At 42.6% G+C, this 22,143-nt stretch overlaps 1 protein-coding gene across 2 annotated transcripts in view; it reads left to right on the forward strand.

Annotated features, from left to right (window-relative positions):
• The window catches only part of cdh22 (cadherin 22), a 169,236-nt gene that overhangs the window by 121,946 nt on the left and 25,147 nt on the right, over nucleotides 1-22,143 (forward strand). For both annotated transcript variants that reach the window (XM_088308827.1, XM_088308828.1), the window contains 5 exons: nucleotides 11,375-11,494; nucleotides 15,762-15,929; nucleotides 17,866-18,047; nucleotides 18,689-18,945; nucleotides 21,134-21,270. In XM_088308827.1, coding sequence (XP_088164953.1) covers nucleotides 11,375-11,494; nucleotides 15,762-15,929; nucleotides 17,866-18,047; nucleotides 18,689-18,945; nucleotides 21,134-21,270 — 864 coding nt within the window. The remainder of the gene's footprint in view (nucleotides 1-11,374; nucleotides 11,495-15,761; nucleotides 15,930-17,865; nucleotides 18,048-18,688; nucleotides 18,946-21,133; nucleotides 21,271-22,143) is intronic.

Here is a 22,143-nt window from a genome sequence, read left to right on the forward strand (position 1 = left end):
GCGCAAAAGCAAAACTTCAACAGGAGAATTAAGAGTTGAACAAAAATGTTTTCAAATGGCTGATTATTTTGAGATCCGACATCAATTAAGTTTTGTAATGGACAAGAAGTATATCCGCCACCGATTTTATAAAAAAAATTTTTCCGGCTGGTAGATTGGCAGTCATTGCTGCCAATATACTACTACTACTACTACTAATAATAATAATAATAAAAAATAAAAATAAATAATACATGTGGTGCAAACACAACTTCTGAGCACTAAACGTTAAACGATCGTGCATACAGAAACATGATTTGTGGCATAGTTACTTATCGTGCCGTTTTCACCGTCTAAACCGTCCCCCAAAGGCAACAGAAATGACCATGGGGCTCGTGATTAAAATTAGATTGACACCAGTAAAGGATTAACTTTGCAAATGTGGTTTGATTTTTCCGTGCTAAATGGAAGTCGCTGCGACCCATGAAAGCATGTGGCTCCTCAACACAACAATGAACATGACGTGTCTTGAAAAGACATACCCGTCGTGTATACGCTTTTATTTTAACGAGGAAGCTTATAAGTGAAAGGATAATGGATAACGGTTGCCATGGAAAAGCTTGTCGGCAAATGGATGTTTGTGCTATTCCCTCACATAAAAGTACAGAACAAATAACCAAAACATCATCAGAAGAAGAAAAATTTATTCATTCAACACCCTCATTATTTTCCATCCAGCAGCCACCAATATATCTATATCTATATATACTATATATATATACTATATACATACATATATATACATATATATTTTTTTTATTTTTTCCATGTCATAACCTTTTCTTTTCAAACAAGTCCCCAACACACTGTGGCAAAAATAATGAACAGTTTCACGCATTCTGTGTCAAGTGAATTTTTGAATTAAGCAAGTTTTAAGAAAAGTCATACAATCTCATACTTCCCGAACTGGCAATAAAAGTACGAGGTTTTGTCCGCTGTAAAAACTGCAATATACTCAAACTGTCACCTGTTGTGAGGAGGCAACAAATGTCAGTCAGGAAGGCGAAGGTGAGTGAACGGAAAACAAGACGGCGCAGCCCCACTTGCACGCCCTCAGTTATGACTCACCACGAGTAATCAAACGGGGACGAGGGAGGCGTTGATGATTGCATTGCTCCCCGATGAGCCGTCTGAGCGTCTTCTGACACAGTCCGAAGAAAGGAAATGATTACAGGTGCAAATAGAAGCCCCGCCGGTGGGTCGGATCGAGTGTTCCGATGACACATGCATTTGCTGATGAAGTAAATGGACGAGAAATTGTTGGATGGATCAGTGAGAGGCTGAAGCACAAAGTTCAAAGGAAGTGACCGGAGTGGTAAAGATGACGTCATGTTTCATTGAAGCGCATCGGAGGTGCTCACTCTCTTAGTACACTATTAAAAAAAAAAAACGTCTTCCATCAGATTTGCTCACTGACGAATAAAAATTGCTCAAAAAAAACAATAATTCACACCTGTACAGTATGTGTTGTTCTGGCAGATGACTCGACCCAGTTCGCAAAAAGCAACCATTTAGCTGAGAGAATTATTCAAAAGTCTTAAAATGAAAAAATGGCTTCAAGACGGTTCTTGCTACTTTCAGCTGAAGGTTACTAGACATAGAGAATGACACTCTTGTATTTCAAGAAATCATTTAGCATACGATAGGATTTGCTGTCGCAAAAAAAAAAAATAATAAAATTGCAACCATGTGGCCGTGATGTTATGCACATCAAACGTTGCGCAACAATCTAAAAACACTCAACGACATGTCATCTTTGCCCTCTGGGAATAATGACGAGTATCAGTGCTGCACTGATGAGCTGAGAGAGGAGTCTCACGTCTCACTGGACAAAATATCGAGAGGAGGACGCCAACGTGTTTTTCCTCATTAGAAACACATTACCAAAAAAAAAAAAAAAAAAAGTTTTCTCTGCGGATGAATTGGACTTCTCGGTACAGAATTTTCACTTTAACATTTCCCACCACAAAAAGTCATTGCGCTGAAGGAATGTCTCCGTCCTCTTGAAGCCTGTTTGGAATTTATTCCTTCTTCCTCAGCGTGATGCAAGCCTTCCTTGTCTAAAAGCAAATGGATGTTTTTCTTCTGTTCCCGCGTGAACCGTTGCTTGCTTTTCCCCTCCCGAATCGCAGCAATAAAATCTCACTCGCAGTCAGGATGGGGCGGCCCCTCACATGTTGTACGCCATTATCTGACATCAATAGCGAGCCACACAAAGTTAGCGCTTCACAAGTGAGGCATTTTCTTGCAGTCGGCAAAAAGTGTTTGCGAAAGAGATATGCGCTCAGGTGGCAAAATGGGCCGATTTTAAAGTGAAAGCCAAATTGGAATCTTGCCCCAAAGTGTTGCTCGACACTGACAAAAAGGTTTTTGTTGAATGTATTCAATTTTATTTTCAACGGGATCCAGGTACATATTTAAATTCGACTATACATCTATTTAAAAAAACGTGTCTTGGATCAAGAGGATTTTATTTTGTACAAACACTTGACGAAATCATTTTGAGTCATTTCAACACCATTTTTTGTGTCGTTTTTTTTTTTTTTTTCTTTTTTTTGAAAGGTGAATGTGGGATCAATAATGGCATTTTCAAAAGATTGGACTCTTAGATAGTAACATTTTACTGTAGTTCTGTAAATGTCTAAAAATGCTATAGGACGATCTGATGGCCAAAAAAAAAAAAAAAAGAGTAAAGAGTTTCTTTATACAAGGAAACCATACTTAATCAACGACTTATTAACAATTCAATCTAAAAGGAACTTACATAATTATCGTGTTTTAAAGAATTTGATTTCTCTTAAAATTGTTTACATTTGAACTTTTTTGGGGTAATAAGAAGAAGAAGAAGAAGAAGAATTGTTTGAATAGTCATGAATTCAATTATTACTAAAATTTTTTTCATAATAAAGCAGCCCTACTAGCAACATACATCACATCAATATATTTCCATCAACACACACAAAAAAAAGATTTTTCTGCTTTTCAAATCGAACCAATCGAACATAATCTATGGCCAATTCCGTGTGAGTCAACATGGACGTGATGTCACATTGTGACGCTTAAGATGACTGGAGGAAGGAGTCGTCTAAGAACTGTAATTTACTGAAAAGAACGTCTTTTAATGGCGCCTTTTCTGCAATGTGCATGCACCAGATTTGTAAGGTCTAAACTTTTAAAACGCTCCTGCATAGACTACGTTTTTTTTTTTGTCTTTGTGACGGCATTACACCAAGTAATAATTAGGAAATAATCCGTAGCGACCTGCAGTGTGACTTTTTTTTTTTTTTTTTATCATTTGTGCTTTGCCAGATTTGCAGCCTACGGCTTCATTGATTTCGCACCTTCAAAACAAACGAACACTTTGGTTCATCGTCTGTTTGTTTTTCAAGGTTGGTTGAGTCCAAAACAAGGAGAGGGCCGCTAAAATAGGAGTGGCGACGATGTTGATGAAGTGTGAGCGACTGGGCCGGCCGAGTGTTGTTTTGTTGAAAAATATGCGGCTAATGAAATTGCAGTCCTAAATCAAATTTGCACTTCATGCTTGATTGAATGTTGTTGCAAAGGAAGCGTGCGTGTCCTTATGATAGAAGACAAAGGAGCAGGCGGGGGGGGGGGGGGGGATGAAGTCACTTTGCATGGTGGGCGGCAGTGGCTGTGTCCTCAGACCAACATTTAAAAAATGAAGATTAGGCGAGGGGAGGCATTCACCAAATGTTACGGTTAAACAGACAAAGTTGTTAAATCATGCATGGAAAATTGTTTCGGATTGGTGATATTTAGAATTGGTGTCCAGCCAATCGCAGGCCACACGTAGACGCTCACACTCATACCTCGGGACAATTTAGAGTGTTTTTGGAAACCTGAGTACCCGGAGAAAAGCCACGCAGGCACGGGGAGAACATGCAAACGCCACACAGGAAGGCCGGAGCCAGACTTGAACCCACGACCTCTGCACTGTGAGGCCATTGTTCTAACCACCGCAGATGGAGTTTCAGTTTTAATAATAAAAAAATAAATATATTAATGTATATATAATTTTAGTTTTCGGTCGGCTTGATACAAAATGATCACACACCCTCGGCTCATCGGTCGGAACTGATCTTTCGCAAAGCAATGAGGCTGCTGTCAAACAAGTTCGGCGACAAAATTAAAGACGTGTGACAAATCTCGGCCCCCAAGTGGGAATAATCAGCACTTATGCTCGATTGGTGCCCGGCTGGTTTTTATCCATTTTATGTTTAAATAAAAATGAACCCGTCCATTTTCGTTGTTTGTCGTCTTTATGGTTGCCAGCCAATCGCAGGGCACAAATCAACAAACAACCATTCACATCCGACATTTTCACCTCATGGCAATTGCGAACGCGACATGCTTGCTTTTGTCATTCAAACTAAAGTTTGGCCAAATTCAAGCCCGCTTAACAATTTGGAGGTTTCAGTCTCGGCTGCAGAACTTCCTGTGTGGCGCTTTCATGTTGTCTCCGTGCTGTAAAACGCTTATTTGTTTACGGTGTTGTTTAGACAGCCTCACATTGAAAGCATTAAAAAAAGAAAAAAAAATGGAGTTCTACATGTACAGTCGCATTAGTTTCTGGTTGTGTCATGCTGCTCAATGGATCTTATCCACTTTCTTGTGGCTTCCTGCTGTTTTTTTTTTTTGCTGCACAGAGACAGCCAATTTCTTTTTACTACTTTTCTGGAGTTAACACTGACTAAATATAGTCTCTACACGGTGAAATGCGACAGCCATGATGGCATAACGTTTTTTTGGTTGTTTGTTTGCGCCTCAAACACGATGTTTTATTATGAGTCACGCTCTCAAAAGAGGGAAACATTTACATCAGCGTATCAACAGCAGCTTTTTTTTTCTTTTTTTTCCCCCCCGCAGTACTTTGTAGCAGGTGGCTTACATTGAAATTGCGGCTTTATGTTTATGTTTTGGAAAGTATCATTAATATTTGAACAGGAGCCAGCTCGTTTCCCCCGCGCTCTTCCCCATCAATAGTAAATGTTCAAATATTTATGCAGCTTGAGTGAGGCCTCTCGAGGGTTTCAAAACACGCAGCTTCAAGTGTTGCCAAACAGCGATATCGCCACGTTTTCCTCAAGGTTGCTCACTTACCAGCTCGTGTACATTTTAAACATTAAAGCGTTTGAGTTTTTCACCTCAATGTCCTGCGGGGACGAACCAGGACACTGATTTTGCGGACGATGCACAAATGGTTGTTTTTACGAATGTTTGATGTAGCTGCAATACAAAATAGAAGGTTCTTTTTTTAGATGGCTCAATTTGTGGCAGGACAAGACATCGGCGGTGGCGGGCGGAGCACTTCACACGGAGGCCTTCGGTGAAGTCCGACTTGGTCCGACTTGAATCAATGCCCCTCATAATATGATCATTTATGACACCACGGCTGGACAAATATTATCCAGAAAGACACTTCCACAGTACTGAGCGAGTGTTGGACAACCTAGCTTCTCTCGAACGATCCGTCTTGAAAATGGCCTCGCAAGTGTAACGGCAATTAAATCCGCACTTTTCCCTCCTTCGGCCATTGTGGTTAAAAAAAAAAGCAAGAATATATTTTACATTTTCGAACGCTCACCAGTTTTGTTGATTCCGCATAGCGCTGCCCCCTCACGAGTGAGTATCCAATCACACTTTCAGCGTAAGGCAACTCGTGATCTGATTGGCTATCAACGGTATGCGCCCCACCACTCACACAGAAGTACCGAATAGTGCGTGCTACTGGTATTATGAAATCTGCCCGGCAACACGAGCTCGCTGAATTCTGATTGGATAAAAACTCTCAGCTAAAAATTCAACACGAGGTTATAAATTGATGCCACCAATGCTCAACACTAGCTTCTAATCCGGGGGTGGATTGTTTTATTTATTTATTTATTTTTTTATGTCTCCCTTCTCCAACACACGAGATGAAAATGAGCAGGGTCGTCATCGAGCATGTGCAGAGCACGTTTTCATCCACTTCTCCTGAGTGCTGACCAATAAGTGTTGCCCGGATGCCATCAAAAAGCAAGCCTCGTCTTCATAAAGTCAATGTGAGCGCTCCAGCGCCGTCCCACTTTTGTGCGTGGCATGAGAATGAAAGGGCTAATCACGCCCATGTTGCTCTGCCACCGGGAGATAACCTCGGGCAAAGTGCTGCCGTCGAAATTAGGATGGCTCCAGTCTGTCATGCTAACAATGGAGGCGACAGGCCGAGGCAGCGGTGACTTCCGATCCATCGGCGCTGCCGAGCGTCCTTATGCAGACGAGCGGCGACGTCCACGCGCCGATGCGCTGCTTCGCTGCAATTGATTGGAGCTGATGCGCACGTGGCCTGACGTTAAGGAGGGAGGAGTAGCGATCTCGCACAAACGCAAGCACAGAATACGTAACGTCATCATTTTTGTGCATTCATGTTCAGCAAGTGTGAACTATCGTTCGGCATGCATGAATCTGCTCAATTTTTTTTTTTTACTGTTTTCCGGGTTTGACAAGGAACACTGTGGTTTAGTAAATTATGTCGGAATTGGAGTCGCTTTGAGGGAAATTGAAATATGAAAAAGTTTCGGATTACAAATGAATGTGATTAACGGGCCCTGTTTTTTGTGTCCTCGCGTCGTTGGGACCGTCAAATGTTGACACTGAGTTCCTCCCACATTAGATGGCGAAGCCAAAAAAGCTTTGCAATTTAGTTTTGCCTTTTTGTTTTGTGTCTTTGCTTCCCTTTTTGGGTCTCGCTCCCCAAGTTGGAGTTTGTCAAAGTATGATGAGCATGGATCCGGAAATCATCCAAGCTCAACACAGAAAGTTTGTACCCCAACCTCCGAGATACCACAGCCGGAGAGAACCGAGGGGAAGTCAAACCATGAACGCACTTCGGTTTGACGAAACACTTGCCAGCATAATCAGCGGATTTGAATAGGAAATTAGCCGACAATTTTTCTGAATGAGACCGGAACGATAACAAGATTGCCGCCAGAGGGCGAGGGACTGACTTGCAAAAAAAGGGTCAAATGCCCGGCTTTGGATCTATGTGATACTTTGACAAAGTGTTTCCTTTTTGCACCAGACATTGGATTTATCTCAGTCCAGCAAAATAGTGTCAGCCAAACAAATAGACTCGAATATACCGATATGATCCGTTCTAAGTCGCGAGTTCAAAGGCTAACCAAAATTGGATTTACAACCTCTGTCAGGAGGGATGAAACATCTCCCTAAATCCTCATCGAGATCTCGAAAAGGATCAATGTACGCAGCCCATTGGCTTTTATGACACGCCAGCTTTTCCCCCGCTCCTTTATTCCTCATCCCGTCTCGCTCTCTCTCTCCCGAGACGTTTGTGTGGACGGGGGGGGAGGAATGAATCACGGCGGAAGTGGTGATGAAATAACTTTTCATGTGAAAACACCTCAGCTTTTATGACTTGACTAAATGATCCATAATGCAAGGCGGGGAGCAGTCAGTAGTCCCGCGCACGACACGGCGGCGAGAGACTGGTGGCGGCGGCCGTTAGACCCCCTCGCCGGCGAGGCTAAGGTGGGCACAAATCTCTTTTACGAGGCCACCTCTTAAAGAGCTGTCAGTCCCGCGTCTCGCGCGCTTTCGAGACGGGCCCCCTCGCCCTAATTGAACCATCGCTCTCTCAGGGCTGAAAAGGTGTGGCCAAGCCGCCCCTGGTGGCCTGCCATCTTGTTACCTGTTCAACCGAGTCAGGCGTAAAGTGTTTGCGAGGAAGTAACAAAGAACAAAAATGTCCTCATGGTACTGTTTAGCCTTTTATTTTTGCTTCCCACAAAAAGTGATATTTTGAGATGTTTTATGAATTGATGTGATTAATTTGTGACAACGCCTTGTGTTGTGCGCAACATGGCCACAGGGGGCAGTATACTTTGTCATAGTATTTGTCTCCATGTGCTGATGTGTTCAGATATCCAAATTGTGTGTGAGCATTAAGCGAGTGGAAGGCAACATTGTGTGGTTGTTTCACATCCACGTGGAACTCACTTTCTTTTGTTTCGTTTAACCGTAAGCTTTAAACCTTTTGAAGAATTGTTCGCTATCAGCCAAAGTGCAGCTCGTGAGTTTTATTGAGTTTTGTTGAGTTCATGGCTATCATTGACTTTGAGTCTTGAATTTTTTTCTTAGTGAAAGCAAAAAATAAATAAATAAATAATGCAAATAGAGAACTTAACTAGTTGAGGAAAACTTTTGAAAGCATATTGCTGACTTTTTTGATGCCGATAACGTTGATTAAGGAGCGGTTTCGCAATAATACAGAGGCTAGCGTTGAGAAGCTTGAAAGGAGATGCTTTTTTTATTTGAATTTTGAATGGAACTTTGTTGGACGCCGATGGGCTCTTTTCATTTCATATTCTGATTGGGTCTTTGTTGGCACTTTTGGACGCCGTTTTGTGTGGATATATATATATATATATTTTTTTTTTTTTAATGATTAATTTTGTTCTTCATTGAAAGAATTGCATCAGAAAATATAAACTTCCTTTTATGGTTAAATCTGTTGTAATGGCAAGCTTTTTTATTCTACATAACATGGATGGCTTCTTATGACCAAATTACTTTGAAAAACTAACACGCAGAAAAACGCCTTTTCTACTAATTGAAATGAATTCAAAGGAGAAAACATGCATAAAAAAGCCTCAATAAAGTGACAAATGAATGACTAATGCCATCAGCTGCTATCTGTAAAATAAAATATGATGTATATCTGCAGTCCACGCTGACTCGAGAAGCGAGCATTCGATTATTTGATCGCCTCCATGCCAGCAATAGAATCTGCATCAGGGTGACACCAGCAGACACTCCAAGTATGTAACAGATCCAATTTCAATAAGAAGCCAAGTCCCAAACCTGCTGCCTGACTTGTGTGTTTTAATATAAACACAATAAAGAATGATTTGCATTTATATAGTTCTTCCAAGCCATCTGACGGTGCAAGCAGCCAGTAGCGTGAACCGGCGTTGTTACCTGGGGAAAATTAAGATAAGAGACTAATCCAGTGGATGGAAATGCTTTTATTGGACTCGCTGCAGTTGGGCCAAGCAGGTGGGCAGAATTAACAAACCCCCTGTCTGTTTCCAATAAAAAAAAAAACTGTCTTTCTAGTCATAATGTTTTCAGTTTGATAAGACGGGTATCTCACTCACCTGCCCCAACTGGGATTGTATCTATCGTTATCGTCTTCCTTTAACATGCGGGGCTTTGAGCCAAGTGGGAATATGTCGGACGATAACGGAAAAAACGGGCAATTTACTTTTTTTTGTCACTGAGCTACATCAGGAAACGCTCGCAGTCGATTTGCTGAACTGGCGCGTGGAGATCTGGCAGAAAGCCTTGCGTTGCTTTTTTTTATTTGTGTCTATGGCTTGTTTTATGGAGCCTTTCAAGTGTGGACCTCAACGTGTGTGAAAACTCACGCAATCAAGATGATAAAAAATTATTGCAGCCGTCTTGAATCTGACAACGTCCGTCATAAAACGTATACAATAACTGGAGGCATTTCAAACAATTAGCGACGCATGGGGTGCAAAGGTCGACCATCACAGGAAGCGCGAAAAAGTGTCTAGGAAACATGCCCGAAATTGAAAAGGAAGTCAGCCAATCTGCTAAGAAACTTAACATCACAAAAACACATTGTGTCTTTTTGGGAGATGGAACGGATTAATGTCGTTTGAAATTAGCGCAATGAGGAAAATGAATTTGAGGCTCGTGTAAAATGAATTGGTCGCTCGGTCACCACGAATTCAACTTGTAAGTTAACTCGTTCACTACCAACTGAGTAAAAAAAAAAAAGACGTATTTAGCCGTCAATGGTATTGAATGAGTTAAGGAACGACAGCAAAATAATAAGAGATGCAATGGGCGACAGCTGATCGTAATCTTTGCGGCGACCGCCGCCACTCTCGAGCCCGAGACGCTGGAGACGTTGACAGGAAGCGAACGACGCAGTGACACTCCCAGCTAATTAGCATCATTAGCATACAGCCATTCGGCGGCCGAGCTGTGGCGTGACAGGGCTCCGAGAAAGGCTACAGCGCTGACCTTTGGCGGACACCACCAGCTGTCAGTAATTACCCACCGTGCCACAATCGCACACTCTTTGTCCTTGAGGAATCTCATCGACACGTCTGTTCGAGGATTTATTCACGACAGTGAAAATGTGCATTATGAAGTGCTTTTGTTTCCGAAGAGTCGTCGGAATGTTGTCGGCCTCGGGCGAGGCTTTCGCTAAACGATTTGGTGTAACTGCGTGTAAATAACTCGAAATGTCATCAACGGATAGAACATTGGTGTCAAACTCTGGCCCGCGGGCCAAATCTGTCCAGCAGTGTCTTTAGATTTGGCCGGCGAGGCTACACTAAATGACGACTATTCCATTTTACATTTTATATAATAATTGTAACATTCAAAATGATAATAGTCATTTTAAAAACTAAACATTGTATTGCATTCATAAAAACACTTATAATAAAAATTTTCAATATATATTTTTTTTCAAATTAAATGCCTGCCCGCGGCTTTGCTCACGTTTTACTTTTCGGCCCACTGTGTATTTGACTTTGACACCCCTGCGCCAAACGATTTGGTGTAACTGCGTGGAAATAACTTGAAGCACTGGTAGCATAACGGCAAATGTTGCTGCTGCCTTGCACGATTTCTATTCCTGGCCACTTTGCCAATATACAGCCGCTGCTAGTCCTAAGCCTGGAAAAAAGTCGTCAAGTTGCATCTGCAAGGACATGAAAAAAATATATTTGAAAAAATGCAACCAAATTGAAAGAGCAAGAAAATCAACGGTATTCCTGGCTTAGCAGACGAGCAGCTTTTCCATGAGGCCACTGGTGCTCAAATAACATGAGTGATGAGCTCAGGCGACCCCTGATGGGACATGCTGAACCCGCAAAAAAACAAAACAAAATGATTGTCCTGCCGCATGGCTGTTCGGATGTCATCATTCCTCATCTAATCGCCTCGAATGGTGACGCTGAGGCCTTCTGGTGTGTCTTGACTTGATGTTGATGATAATATTGACTTTATGTTCTCGTGCATCCTGATGAGTTGTGTGAGTGTGAGTGTGCGTGTGCGTGTGCGTGTGTGCGTGTGCGTGTGTGCTAATGAGAGAGCCAAGACAATTGGGATCATCAGCGTGCCAAACGATCTTGCTAATCATCCGCAAATGTTTCTGCATGGTGATGAAACGCGCTTCTTCCGCCCTTTCCAAATCACATTAGCGCCACGAGTCGAATCGTAACCTTTGAGCAAACTTTCTGTCCAAGGTGAAACCGGATTGGTTGATTTGTGTCGACAGGAACGTCTGTTCTCAAGATCACAGCGTCGGACGCCGACGACCCGTCTTACGGCAGCAGTGCCAGAGTGGTCTACAGTGTCCTGGATGGAGAAAAGTTCTTCACCGTGGGCCGACACACAGGTCCGTAATGAGCACGGGAATTTATTTTTTTTTTCCTTTCTTTACCTGAACCCATCTCACGGAGGGAGGCCGCAATTCCCTAAAGCAATCACTTTTTGCGGCTAAAAACATAAAAGCAATTGAGCGAAACAAGCCATCCTCAAGACTTTCATTCATTTGCGCAAACAAGTTGAATCTCATTGATTTCTTGCCCCGCGGCCTTTAACAAGCCGGTGCAAAGCATCACGGGAGTTTGGCGGCTCAAGCCTTGCAGACACACTGTGAAGTCGAGATGGTTACTGTGGTGACGATCCCATCGAAGACCCCCCCCGACCCCCCACGGGTATTGCATTGAGGAAAATAATAAATAAGAAGGATAGATCAGGACTAAATGGACTTTACTGACTGGAAGGACATTTGCCAGAACAGACGGCTGCATGTGAGCAGATAATGATGTTCGTCTTCAGATTGGGTGAAATGTATGCGGCCCATCACCCGAGGCCTTTTCCTGTACATGCAACTTGCGCAAACTGCAAACCGATTACAAGTTGTCATGATCACTTGTCTTCTTGAAAGAAAAACACAAAACCAAAAAAAAAACACAGTCATTGGAGGCAAATTTTGTGCTCGACTGGTCAAACATGACCTAGCCAGCTTTGTCCAAATGCGGCAAATTTGCAATATGAAGCGCATCCCCAGGTGATGGCGTGTTCCGCCAAGTGTTCGAAGATTCGAACAAGCTGACTGCGTGGAGGAGCTTAGCATTGGCGGCGGGCCGTCCGTCCTCAGGGAAAAGTTTTAATGATTCCCTTTACGGCAGCGAGCGTTTTGATCTGGCCAACCTGAGCGCCTGGATGATAAATGGTTCTGCCTTGGTGGGACCGGTAAAGACTGGTTGCCGCATGACCTCGGTTCTCTCCGCCCGAGCCACTCTGGATTTCGTAGGCGGAGTGAAGTGAAAACAACAAGATCACAAGCCGCTTCTTTTAAATCGCACTTACACGGACAACACAACAACAGATCAGCTCAGTTTTTTGGGGGGTATTTTTTTTTTGGGGGGGGGAATACGTTCCAAATGCAAAAGCAGGTTTTTCCATTTTGTGTGAATGCGGTTTAAATGATTGTTCTTTATTTCTGGTTTCCAGGTTGAAGCTAAAAAATGTTATTTAGAGTTATTTAGATGTTCATATCAATTAAATAACAAAGAGGTTAGTTTTGGAGCCATCGCTAACGAAACCTAGCACAAAGTCAAGTCAATTGGCGTAATAATTTGAATGAAAAACAAATTGATTGTGTGCTGTTCTGGAGGCCCACCTGAAATCGATGGCCTTGATGATCCACAAGCCACACGGGGGCAGCCAAATGTCTCGCGAGCCGCATGTTGGACACCCCTTGCTTCTCCCTCCGTCGTACTTTAAACGTATGCGAGCTTAAAATGTCACGCAGGTGATTTTCCAAACCCCAATCCGACTCGCATTTCCTTTGGCGACTGAGCGGAAAGGGGAAAGACAAAAACTGATTACAATGTCTTGCGTGTCTTTTATATCAAATGAATATTATGCATACTGGGGCTTTATTTCACAGTTGGTGTGCGCGGTCACAACCGGTAAAATTGGGAGAATATTTCAGCGGCGCAGCACGCATTGGGATGTGAATCACACATGCTAAACTGACTGCTTTCATGAATAAAATCCTCATCTGCATGAAGTCTCTCCGCCATTATGTTGATCAGGGCTTCGACTTCCATTCCGCTTGCATTTCGAGGCACCCCCTCTGGCATTTGATGGGGGGTGCAGATGTCATCTCCTTAACTGCATGTCCCGCATTTTGCTGCGTTTACTGCATTTTGGCCGCTCACAGGACACGGTCAAGGGCTAACTGTGACTTGAATCATTGAGTTGTAGTCCCAACACCCTCAGGGTGCGAGACAGCACACGAAAGCGGGGAAATGCATCAATAGATTCTGATGTGGATAATCCCCAGGCGAGGACAGGAATTGGATTACTAGTGCAAAGTAAAGCAGCCGGACACTCATGCGGCAGGGCCGGAGACGAGAAGGAGAAGGGCAAGGAGAAGGTCTCCTCACTTCCAAGAAGGACAATGTGCTTGCTCGGCTTTTTAAGATGTTTTTTTTTTTTTGTGAACATGAACAAAATGTTTCTATACACTACGGAAGCTTGCAAGCAAAAAATTGTTTGACTCGGGTACGTCGTTCCAAAGAAATGCAAAATTGTTGGATCAACTTGGTCAAGTCGTTCCGATGTAAAACGAACCGATTGATGAAGTCGTTCGAACCGATTGATAAAACGTAGGCTATTTGCTAAAAACATTTATGCCAACAGTTGGGAATGTTTTTAGCATTTGTTCAAACAGTGTTGCCAAATACGTCCAAACGACTTTACCAATACGTTCGAACGACTTTCTCAAGACATGCTAACGACATTGCACTGAGTTCAAATGACTTCTCAGGTAGAAGTCTAGAAATTGGCATTTAAAAAGATTTTGATCAACCCAATTTTTTTTTCAATCAGTAAAAGTAAAAAAAGGTTTTGGTTTTAAAACAACTTCAAGTATTTAAGTAAAAAATAATTGCAAGGAGAAAAAAAAATGCATTGACGTCGAAGTAAGTCGAGTCAAACGTTTTCTTTTCATTCTGCTCTTTGTGCCCTGCTACTCTAAAAACGGTTTTCTGATTAAGATTGCGTTCATGAAATAATAATTGAGCGGAAGACTCCAACTCACCTCAAAATGTTTTCCTTGAATTTAAGGCCGCATTGTCCACGACCGCACCTCTCCCAAATAACTTTTTTATGAAGGTCATAATGCTTCTAATGTTAGATGAAAATGTTCCGTCGAAGCCTTCCCGTTTCGGCCGCATATCTCCACATAAAAAAAAAAAAAAAATCATCTTTAGGAGGCCTCCAAGGCTGATCCATTTAAGTGCCGTGTGTACTGCTGAGCATTAATGTGTGTTTCATGGAGCGGAAGATATGATGACTGCTGCTAGTTCAGTATTGGAATGGTACAAAAAGATCAACTTTAATGACGTGTCATCTCTAACCGCTTTTGGTCGGCGAGTTTGCAGACAAATTTGGGAGGTGTGCGAGCCACGGATGTAAAAATAAGATGACAAAAGTGAACACGCGTCATCACACCGGATCGCCGTGTCCCGCCGGCTACGGTCAGGCTAATTAAGTCAAGTCCTCGATACTTGACACCTCTGCTTGAACCACTTTTACAAGTTGTTAGAACAAGATGGGAACTTTGCTTTACGTTCAAACGACATTGCCCATTCAAAAATGTTTACACGCTATAATTGGACGAGAGCTGTTGAAAAAAAAAATGGCTGCCATTGACCAAAATTGAAAATTGGTCATAACTCATTGACCATCCTTCCAATCAATAAAAAAAAACTTGTGAATATGACCCGAGCACGTCTTGTCATGCGAAAGACACTTTTTACAAAAACGAGGCATGCGCATTTGTATAATTTAGTTATTATATAAATTAGTTGGAGGTAACACCTACATTGCAAAATTTCCTTCGGGATCAAGAAAGTATCTGCATAATCCAGTGCTTCTCATTTATTTTCTTCTTCTTAGCGAGAAGAAAACAATTTGCGCTCCCGTCCCACCACCCACTCTCCGCCGCAAAATATAAATAATAGCATTCTCGTTGCAAAACAAACACACACTGTAGAGTTAATACTCGCTGCGCACGATGGGCTAGGAGAGCGCCACTGCCAACTACTGGAGTGGAGGTACAATTACACTTTATTGTAGTATGGTGGAAAAAAAGCATGTTTCCCAAGGTCCCCTCAGCATCAAACCACGCCCCCCCGCCCCACTATTATTTGAGAAGCACTGCCATAACCTAACCTCTTGCACTCTTAAGCCTTATTTGATTGCACCACCAAGACGTCCCGTTAAAGCATCAACGCGCATCGAAATGCTCAAGCGCTTTTTCTCCCAGTGTTCTCCCGAATTGCTCTTTGGAAATCTGTGACTGCTGTGAAAGCAGCGTGGCTCAGGCGTTCTTCCGGCGTCAATTATTATTTTTCATGCAGCCGTGTCAAAAAGTGACGTGGGCACACGGGCACAAATGTGGCTCACTCGTGACCAAGCGGCACGTCTAACCAGGTGAGATGGAATACGCTGGACGCCGTCATGCGCTGCTTGCCCGACATCGATGTTTGGGGAAGTTCTTCAATGCAAAGTTGTGGCTTTCCATTTCCTCTAACTTTCTCCCTATTCCTTTTTCTTCTCGCCGCCCATCCGGCTATCATTAGGTATCATAATGACAGCCGTGGCAGATCTGGACCGCGAGACGCAGGATCGTTACGAGCTGGTCGTCAAGGCGACCGACATGGCAGGACAAATGGGCGGTCTCTCCGGCTCCACCACAGTGACCGTAGTCATCACAGATGTTAATGACAACCCGCCACGCTTCCCGCAGAGTGAGTGTCCGACACATTTTCCTGCTGACGGAGATTACAGAAAGAAATCATTTAAAAATAGACACCAAAGTCCAGCCAAATGTCACTGTGAAGATTTGCGATGTTGAAATGAATGACATCATCCATATTCACAATGTTTCAAATCACTGTCACCAGAAAAAACAATAAGTTGCCATACTTTCTACTACCTGCTGATCAGCAAATGGAGCTTCATGAAGCACTTGTTATATTTCTTTCCTCCTCTAGGTGGTGCTGTTTGTTTCAAGATAAAGGCTAGTGCAATGGAAATTTCTTAAAGTTCCACTCCATCTTCAAAATCAAGAGTGCCATCTAGGGAGGGTCAAAAATGAACACAGGTGCTTCATGAAGCTTCATTTGTCCATCACTACGTCCAGAATGTGGACCGCATCCCAATTTTCTATTTCACTTGGCTGAGTGGTCTAAGGCGCCGCGTTCAGGACCCAGTCTCCCCAGGAGGCCTGGGTTCGAATCTCGAATTTCCCCATTGTGGGACTAATAAAGGGAATATTATTATTATTATTATTATTAAAGCAGAAAATAACGACTTCAATTAAAGCTGCAAACAGCGACGAATGAGTCGTTTACCAAGCAATGTGATTTTTTTTCTTCCTTTTCAACAGTACGAGAGCAATCATGCTAAGCAGCATGAAGATTAGTCGATTGTCTATTATTTCACATTGTTGCACAAAATGTACACAGACGGTTGATGATTGATTGCTTCTTATGTGTTGGAGCGGAGTTATTGACTATATATGTCCTTTTATGTGGATGTCCTTAAACAATCAAAAGTTTTCTGGCTCCTGAAGAAGATCACTCAATTGCAACTGGACTGATGTCTCGGAAATGTAAATAAATAACACACGTCTGCAGCAAATTTTAATCAGAGATGGCTTTCTTTGTCCCTGAGCATATTTCTGATGCTGATTTAAAAATTAAAAAAAAAATCATTCTGTTGCTCAACTTAAACCAGAATTCATAAATATTGCAAAATATTTTGCTCTATTGCATTTTATATTGTAGTTATTATATGATCATTCTTCTTCTTATGATTATTATTATTGTGAGAACCCGATGTGCTAGAGAAAAAGTGAGGGCAGATTTGGAATCAGCACAACAAAATCATCCAGAAAAATTGACTCTTTAATGACGCACATCTGATACTTTTGGGGCGTTTGCTCTTAAAAATGATGCAGTTTGACATTTTGACTTTTGGATCTTGGTGCCGCCGTGGATATTTATGGAACACCAACCCCATTGAGCTCATGTTCGTCTACCTTTTATTTATGATCACAAAAGTTGTGTCATGATGGAAAGAATGAAAGCGCAGCCAGTTGAATGGATGAGTTTTGTCAATAAGGCGGCAACTCCAGACTGCTTCATTTTCATTTGACTTCTTCAAATCAAATTAAATTTCCCTTCATTCCGAAACAAATGCTCCTCAAAGTAGCTCATCATCTCTTTTGCGTGTCGTGCAGCTCCAATGTAGGTCACAACGTATCTCCTTCACAAAAAGTCACCACCTTTTTGTCAGCTAATATAAAATCTTTTTTTTTATACTTTCTACTTCTGTTACAGCTCAAAGAGCAGAATCATTTTGGCCCGAATTGAACTTGATATGCCTCATACGTCTTTTCTTATTTCTATATTCATAACTTTTACATCTTGCTAAATCGTGTTTGCGCATTCGGAGGGATGAACCTCGCAAGAGTAATGATTCCACCGCTCCGGTAGACTCGGAATTGACTCCGTCATGATGAAAAAGGGCAAAATGCAAGTTGAAGCAGCGCAAGGAATTCAAACTTTTCTCTCGGGAAACCATTTTGTCTTATTTGCGTTCATGAATTTCGTGACATTTTCTACCTGGTCCAACATTTGGACAAACGAATGTCTTCCTCCCTTTGGCCCCGCCCACTAGAGATGTACCAGTTCACGGTGTCGGAAGGCGCCGCCGTCGGCACGCCGGTGGGACGCGTCATCGCCACGGACGCCGACATGGGGGAGAACACGGATATGAGCTACTTGATCCAGGAAGGAGGCGAGCTCTTCAGGGTGACCACCGACGGCGTGACCCAAGAAGCCGTCGTCTCCATCAAGAAGGTACGACGGTACAAAAGGGTTCGTGGAGCAAGATCGGCTCGACACAAATTATGACTTCCAAAATCCAACGCAATCTGCTGGTTGACTTCGAAATTGTTCTCAACTCATATTTGAACGTTTCTTCTTGTTCTTCGAGTATAATTAGAAGATAAACCCTGTGCAATGAAATAAAGCAATATTTTCCGTCGTTCTTACTATATTGAAAGTTAAAAAGTGCATTTGCGTTTTTTTTTTAGCAGTGCACTGTCTTTACAGTGACTCTAATATAAATCATGTTTATGATTTAGCTATTTCCCTGAGATGATTTGCTTTGAGGTATTTATTTTAGTTGAGGCTGTTGGACTTTCAGAATGTTTCACATCTCGACCGCACACACTTTCCTGTTTTTCTGTAAAGTGGGCCAGAAATTGTTGATGATGTTGTTTTGAGCTCAATCTAGGTTGATCCAATATTCTTTTGCGGAGACGTGCACAATTATCTGACTTCTCTCTTGCTGTTTTTGTTTAATAAAAGTGACAGGAGGGTGAATTAGGTTGACGGTGTTTTGGCTCAATAAGTTCTTAATGAGAGTGCGTGTCAGCCAGAAGTGAGATAAAACACACTTGCTTCTCTTTTGTTTTCATTTTTTTCTCCCCCTCCAGCCATTGGACTTTGAGAGCAAGCGCACACACAATGTGGTGGTGGAGGCCGTGAACAAGCACGTGGACCCTCGCTTCGTGGACCTGGGCTCCTTCCGGGACCAGACCATAGTCCGCGTCAGCGTGTCGGATGTGGACGAGCCGCCGCTCTTTCAGCCTGCTGATGGAACTGTCATGGAGGTGCAGGAGGATACCAAAGTTGGAGCGCTGGTTGGCGTCGTCACTGCCCGAGACCCGGATGTCAAGAATAAAGCCGTCAGGTATGAAAAAGCGCAAAGTGCTTTGGATGGATGGCCAGTGGCAGCCTGAACTGTCCTTCAAACTTACTTCCACTTCCAACCACCCCTCCCTATTCCGCTTTTAATCAAATGAGCAAAGACGCTCCGTCTCATTTTATTTTGCATCTCATCATCCAATCAATTAGTTTCCAGAGTGCTTCCGACTTAAATAAGCTTTGATGAGAACAGCGACTTGTCTTACTGGAATTTTTTTTTTTTTTTTTTTTTTTAGTAAAACACGAAAACATAAACCAAATACTGATTATGTTGGTAAGTTTAAGGCAATTTATTAATTTTTTTTGTCAAAATTTAGTCCATTATCTTGAGAAAATGACAATTTGCAAGTCCATCATCAAATTCGCTAAATGTTTTTTTGCCAAAATAAGTTTCTAGATGAATTCTGTCTTTGCCGCAAAAAATGGTTGGTGAACCGTTGGACCGTGCTTAAGAAATATCAACAAGATCATCGTTTAATTGACTTGAACTCGACTTTGTAAAAATCTTTAGTTGTGCTTCTCGATCTAAAAATCTGAACACATGTACATGACACTCCCTCTGAATATTTTTGATAATTGTTTCCCGGGGAGGAGTTGCCCTAGTTTGGGAGTTGGGAATACACCGGCATGTTGTCAGGTTGCAAAGAATTTGGACTGAGCGTGGTTTAACTGGACCAAGTCCGTTTGAATTGGTGCACTTTTGCTATACAAGAAATAAAAACGGATAAAATCACCATTGATGTCAGAATGCAATGCAAAGCGGCTAACACTCGTCCCCGCCGCTCCCACCGCTAAATTCGATGACAGAGAAAGCATTTTTCTGCAGGCTTAACCACCGTAAATATTTTTATTGGAACCGAATTTAGATCACGAAAAATGGCCTTAAAAAGGCCCATGATTCACCGGCAGGGCAGTAAACGCAAGCAGTCGATTTCATTTCAAACCGCACAATGGATGCCGCTTCATCGTCTGTCTTTTCTTTTCTTTTTTTTTCCTCCTTCTGTGATCGCGGTGCATGATAAGAGACGCTATCGCCGAGTAATCTCCTGTACCAAGGTCTTGGGTTTCCGCATCCTCGGAAGAGCAATTGCAAGCGCGGGAGGAAAGGGAGGAGTAGATAAGAGCTAAGACAGTGTCGCTGACGGAGTGTAACACTGACACTCACGGGGCCTGTGCAAATTACCTCCATTAAAAATGCATGAGGCGCCCAGGTTCCAGGTGTAATAAAGTACAACACACTGGCAGCGTTGTCGTTCGCAGGCAGCCCGGAGCTACGAGGCGTGCGCGTGCTACATGTACGCGTGTGCGCGATAGAAAATGAATGGGTGATTAAGTGGATGGGAGGTTGGGGGGGAAACTGGCCAAAAGCCACCAACTGGGCAAGTTGGCAAGCTCGTGGCCTCTGGCGCCTGCCTAAGCACACACACACACGCTTTAAGACCTGCATATTAACGCAGCCCGAGCAGAGGGCGGGGGGGAGGAACACACACAGCGGCAGAATTTATAGCATTGCTTGGTGGGAGCTTTGCCGCCACCAGCTTGAAATGGCTGCAGCTAAAAAGCATCGCACATGTTCCAGCAGGTAAATCAAACAGCTGGCAGACAGCTGCACCTGTCAAAAGATGATCCCGGATAGACAACAAGTATGGAAAAAGAGATTGCTGTCAAATCGTAAGAACATAAATCCTTGTTTATGGAGGAGGAAGGGGGGGGGTTGACGCTCGTCGGTCAAGTTTTTTTTTTGTGATGTGTGTTGCAGCTCAGCGGATTAAAAGACACTTTCATGCAAAGGAACAAGAGATTTGTGTAAGAAAAAGATTGTTGCTTTTACACTTTGCACCAATCTGACGTCAGCCGCTGGAAATGCAATCCAATCCAAACTTTATTTAGCGCATTTCACAACAGCTGGAGCTGTAAAAAAGCGCTTTCCATGTGGTGTCATATCAACTAGCGGGAAATTAGCACACACATTCAAAGACAAACAATAGAAGAACTGCAGAAAGCTAAAGAATAAAAATGTGTCTTCAAAGCAATTTCAAAAGTGGACAAGAGGGGGCGGGGCTTGCCTCGCATTTGTTGCAAACTCATTCCATAGGGAAGGACCGGCAACAGAAAAGTCACGATGTTCTTTTCTTCGCCTGAATAGACAAAAATGTTGTATTTGTTTGCTACAGGTTCTCCATCGATCACAACACGGACCAGGACATGATCTTTCACATCGATCCCGACTCGGGCGCCATCACGCTGGACAAAGTTTTGGACCGTGAAACAGCCGGCTGGCACAATATCACCGTGAAGGCCGTGGAAGCAGGTAAGACATCATCATCATCATCATCATCATCATCGTCGTACAAAATTTGCATCCTGTGACATTGAAATGATTATGATGAGGAGTGTAATTGCATTTGTGTCTGGCAATCTTTCTGAAAGTCTCTTAAATGTCTTTTTCCCGTGTCAACCTAATTATTACTGCTGGCTGCAATTTTTTCATGTCATTATTTCTTAAAGGGGAACCTGTTAGGTGTCTGATGAGAGACACTCCTCCTTTTTTTTTATACTGGCGATGAAAGGCTCTCATGTGGCAAGTGTCAATGCGGGATGGGAAATGTTGAAGTTGACCTGCAAATTTCTCATATTAGAAAAGGCAGATTCTTGCCTTTGTCTGTGTTGACTCTCAATCATGGTTGCAGGACATGGTTGTTAAAGTTTACAAAAGACTTTTTTCATCCTCCTATTTTTTATCCGGTGGGTGTGTCACATGAGGATTGTCGTTAAGCGCCATCTCTTGGTGGTGATTCAACTTGAATCGTCTTCAATGAGCAAGAGTCCAGTCGCCTCAATTTCATTTTTGCAGATTACTTTGACCTGGATGACTGGCCAGTCAGACATAATGGGGAAACAAAACAAAACAAACATTTTCTTTCTCAGTTTTTAGCAAACATAATGGTATTTTTTATTGATATTGAGACATTAAGTTAAAAAGTGGAACAGGTCTTCGCCATCTAAATTTCGTTCGTCTGATAGCAAATTGCCTAATTCGTTTTTTAATGATATTGGAAAAGAAGAAAAAAAAAATAGAACAAATGTAACTTTCAGCTTACCTTGCCCTGAATAATTAAGAATCTACACCGACCTGAAGCTGTAGAAACTGCTTGGCAAAGGGCAGGACATTTCAAAAGAAACT

Source organism: Idiotropiscis lumnitzeri, chromosome 11 (assembly GCF_059441095.1).
Source record: "Idiotropiscis lumnitzeri isolate Australia: NSW breed Sydney's pygmy pipehorse chromosome 11, RoL_Ilum_1.0, whole genome shotgun sequence".
Lineage (NCBI taxonomy): Eukaryota > Metazoa > Chordata > Actinopteri > Syngnathiformes > Syngnathidae > Idiotropiscis > Idiotropiscis lumnitzeri.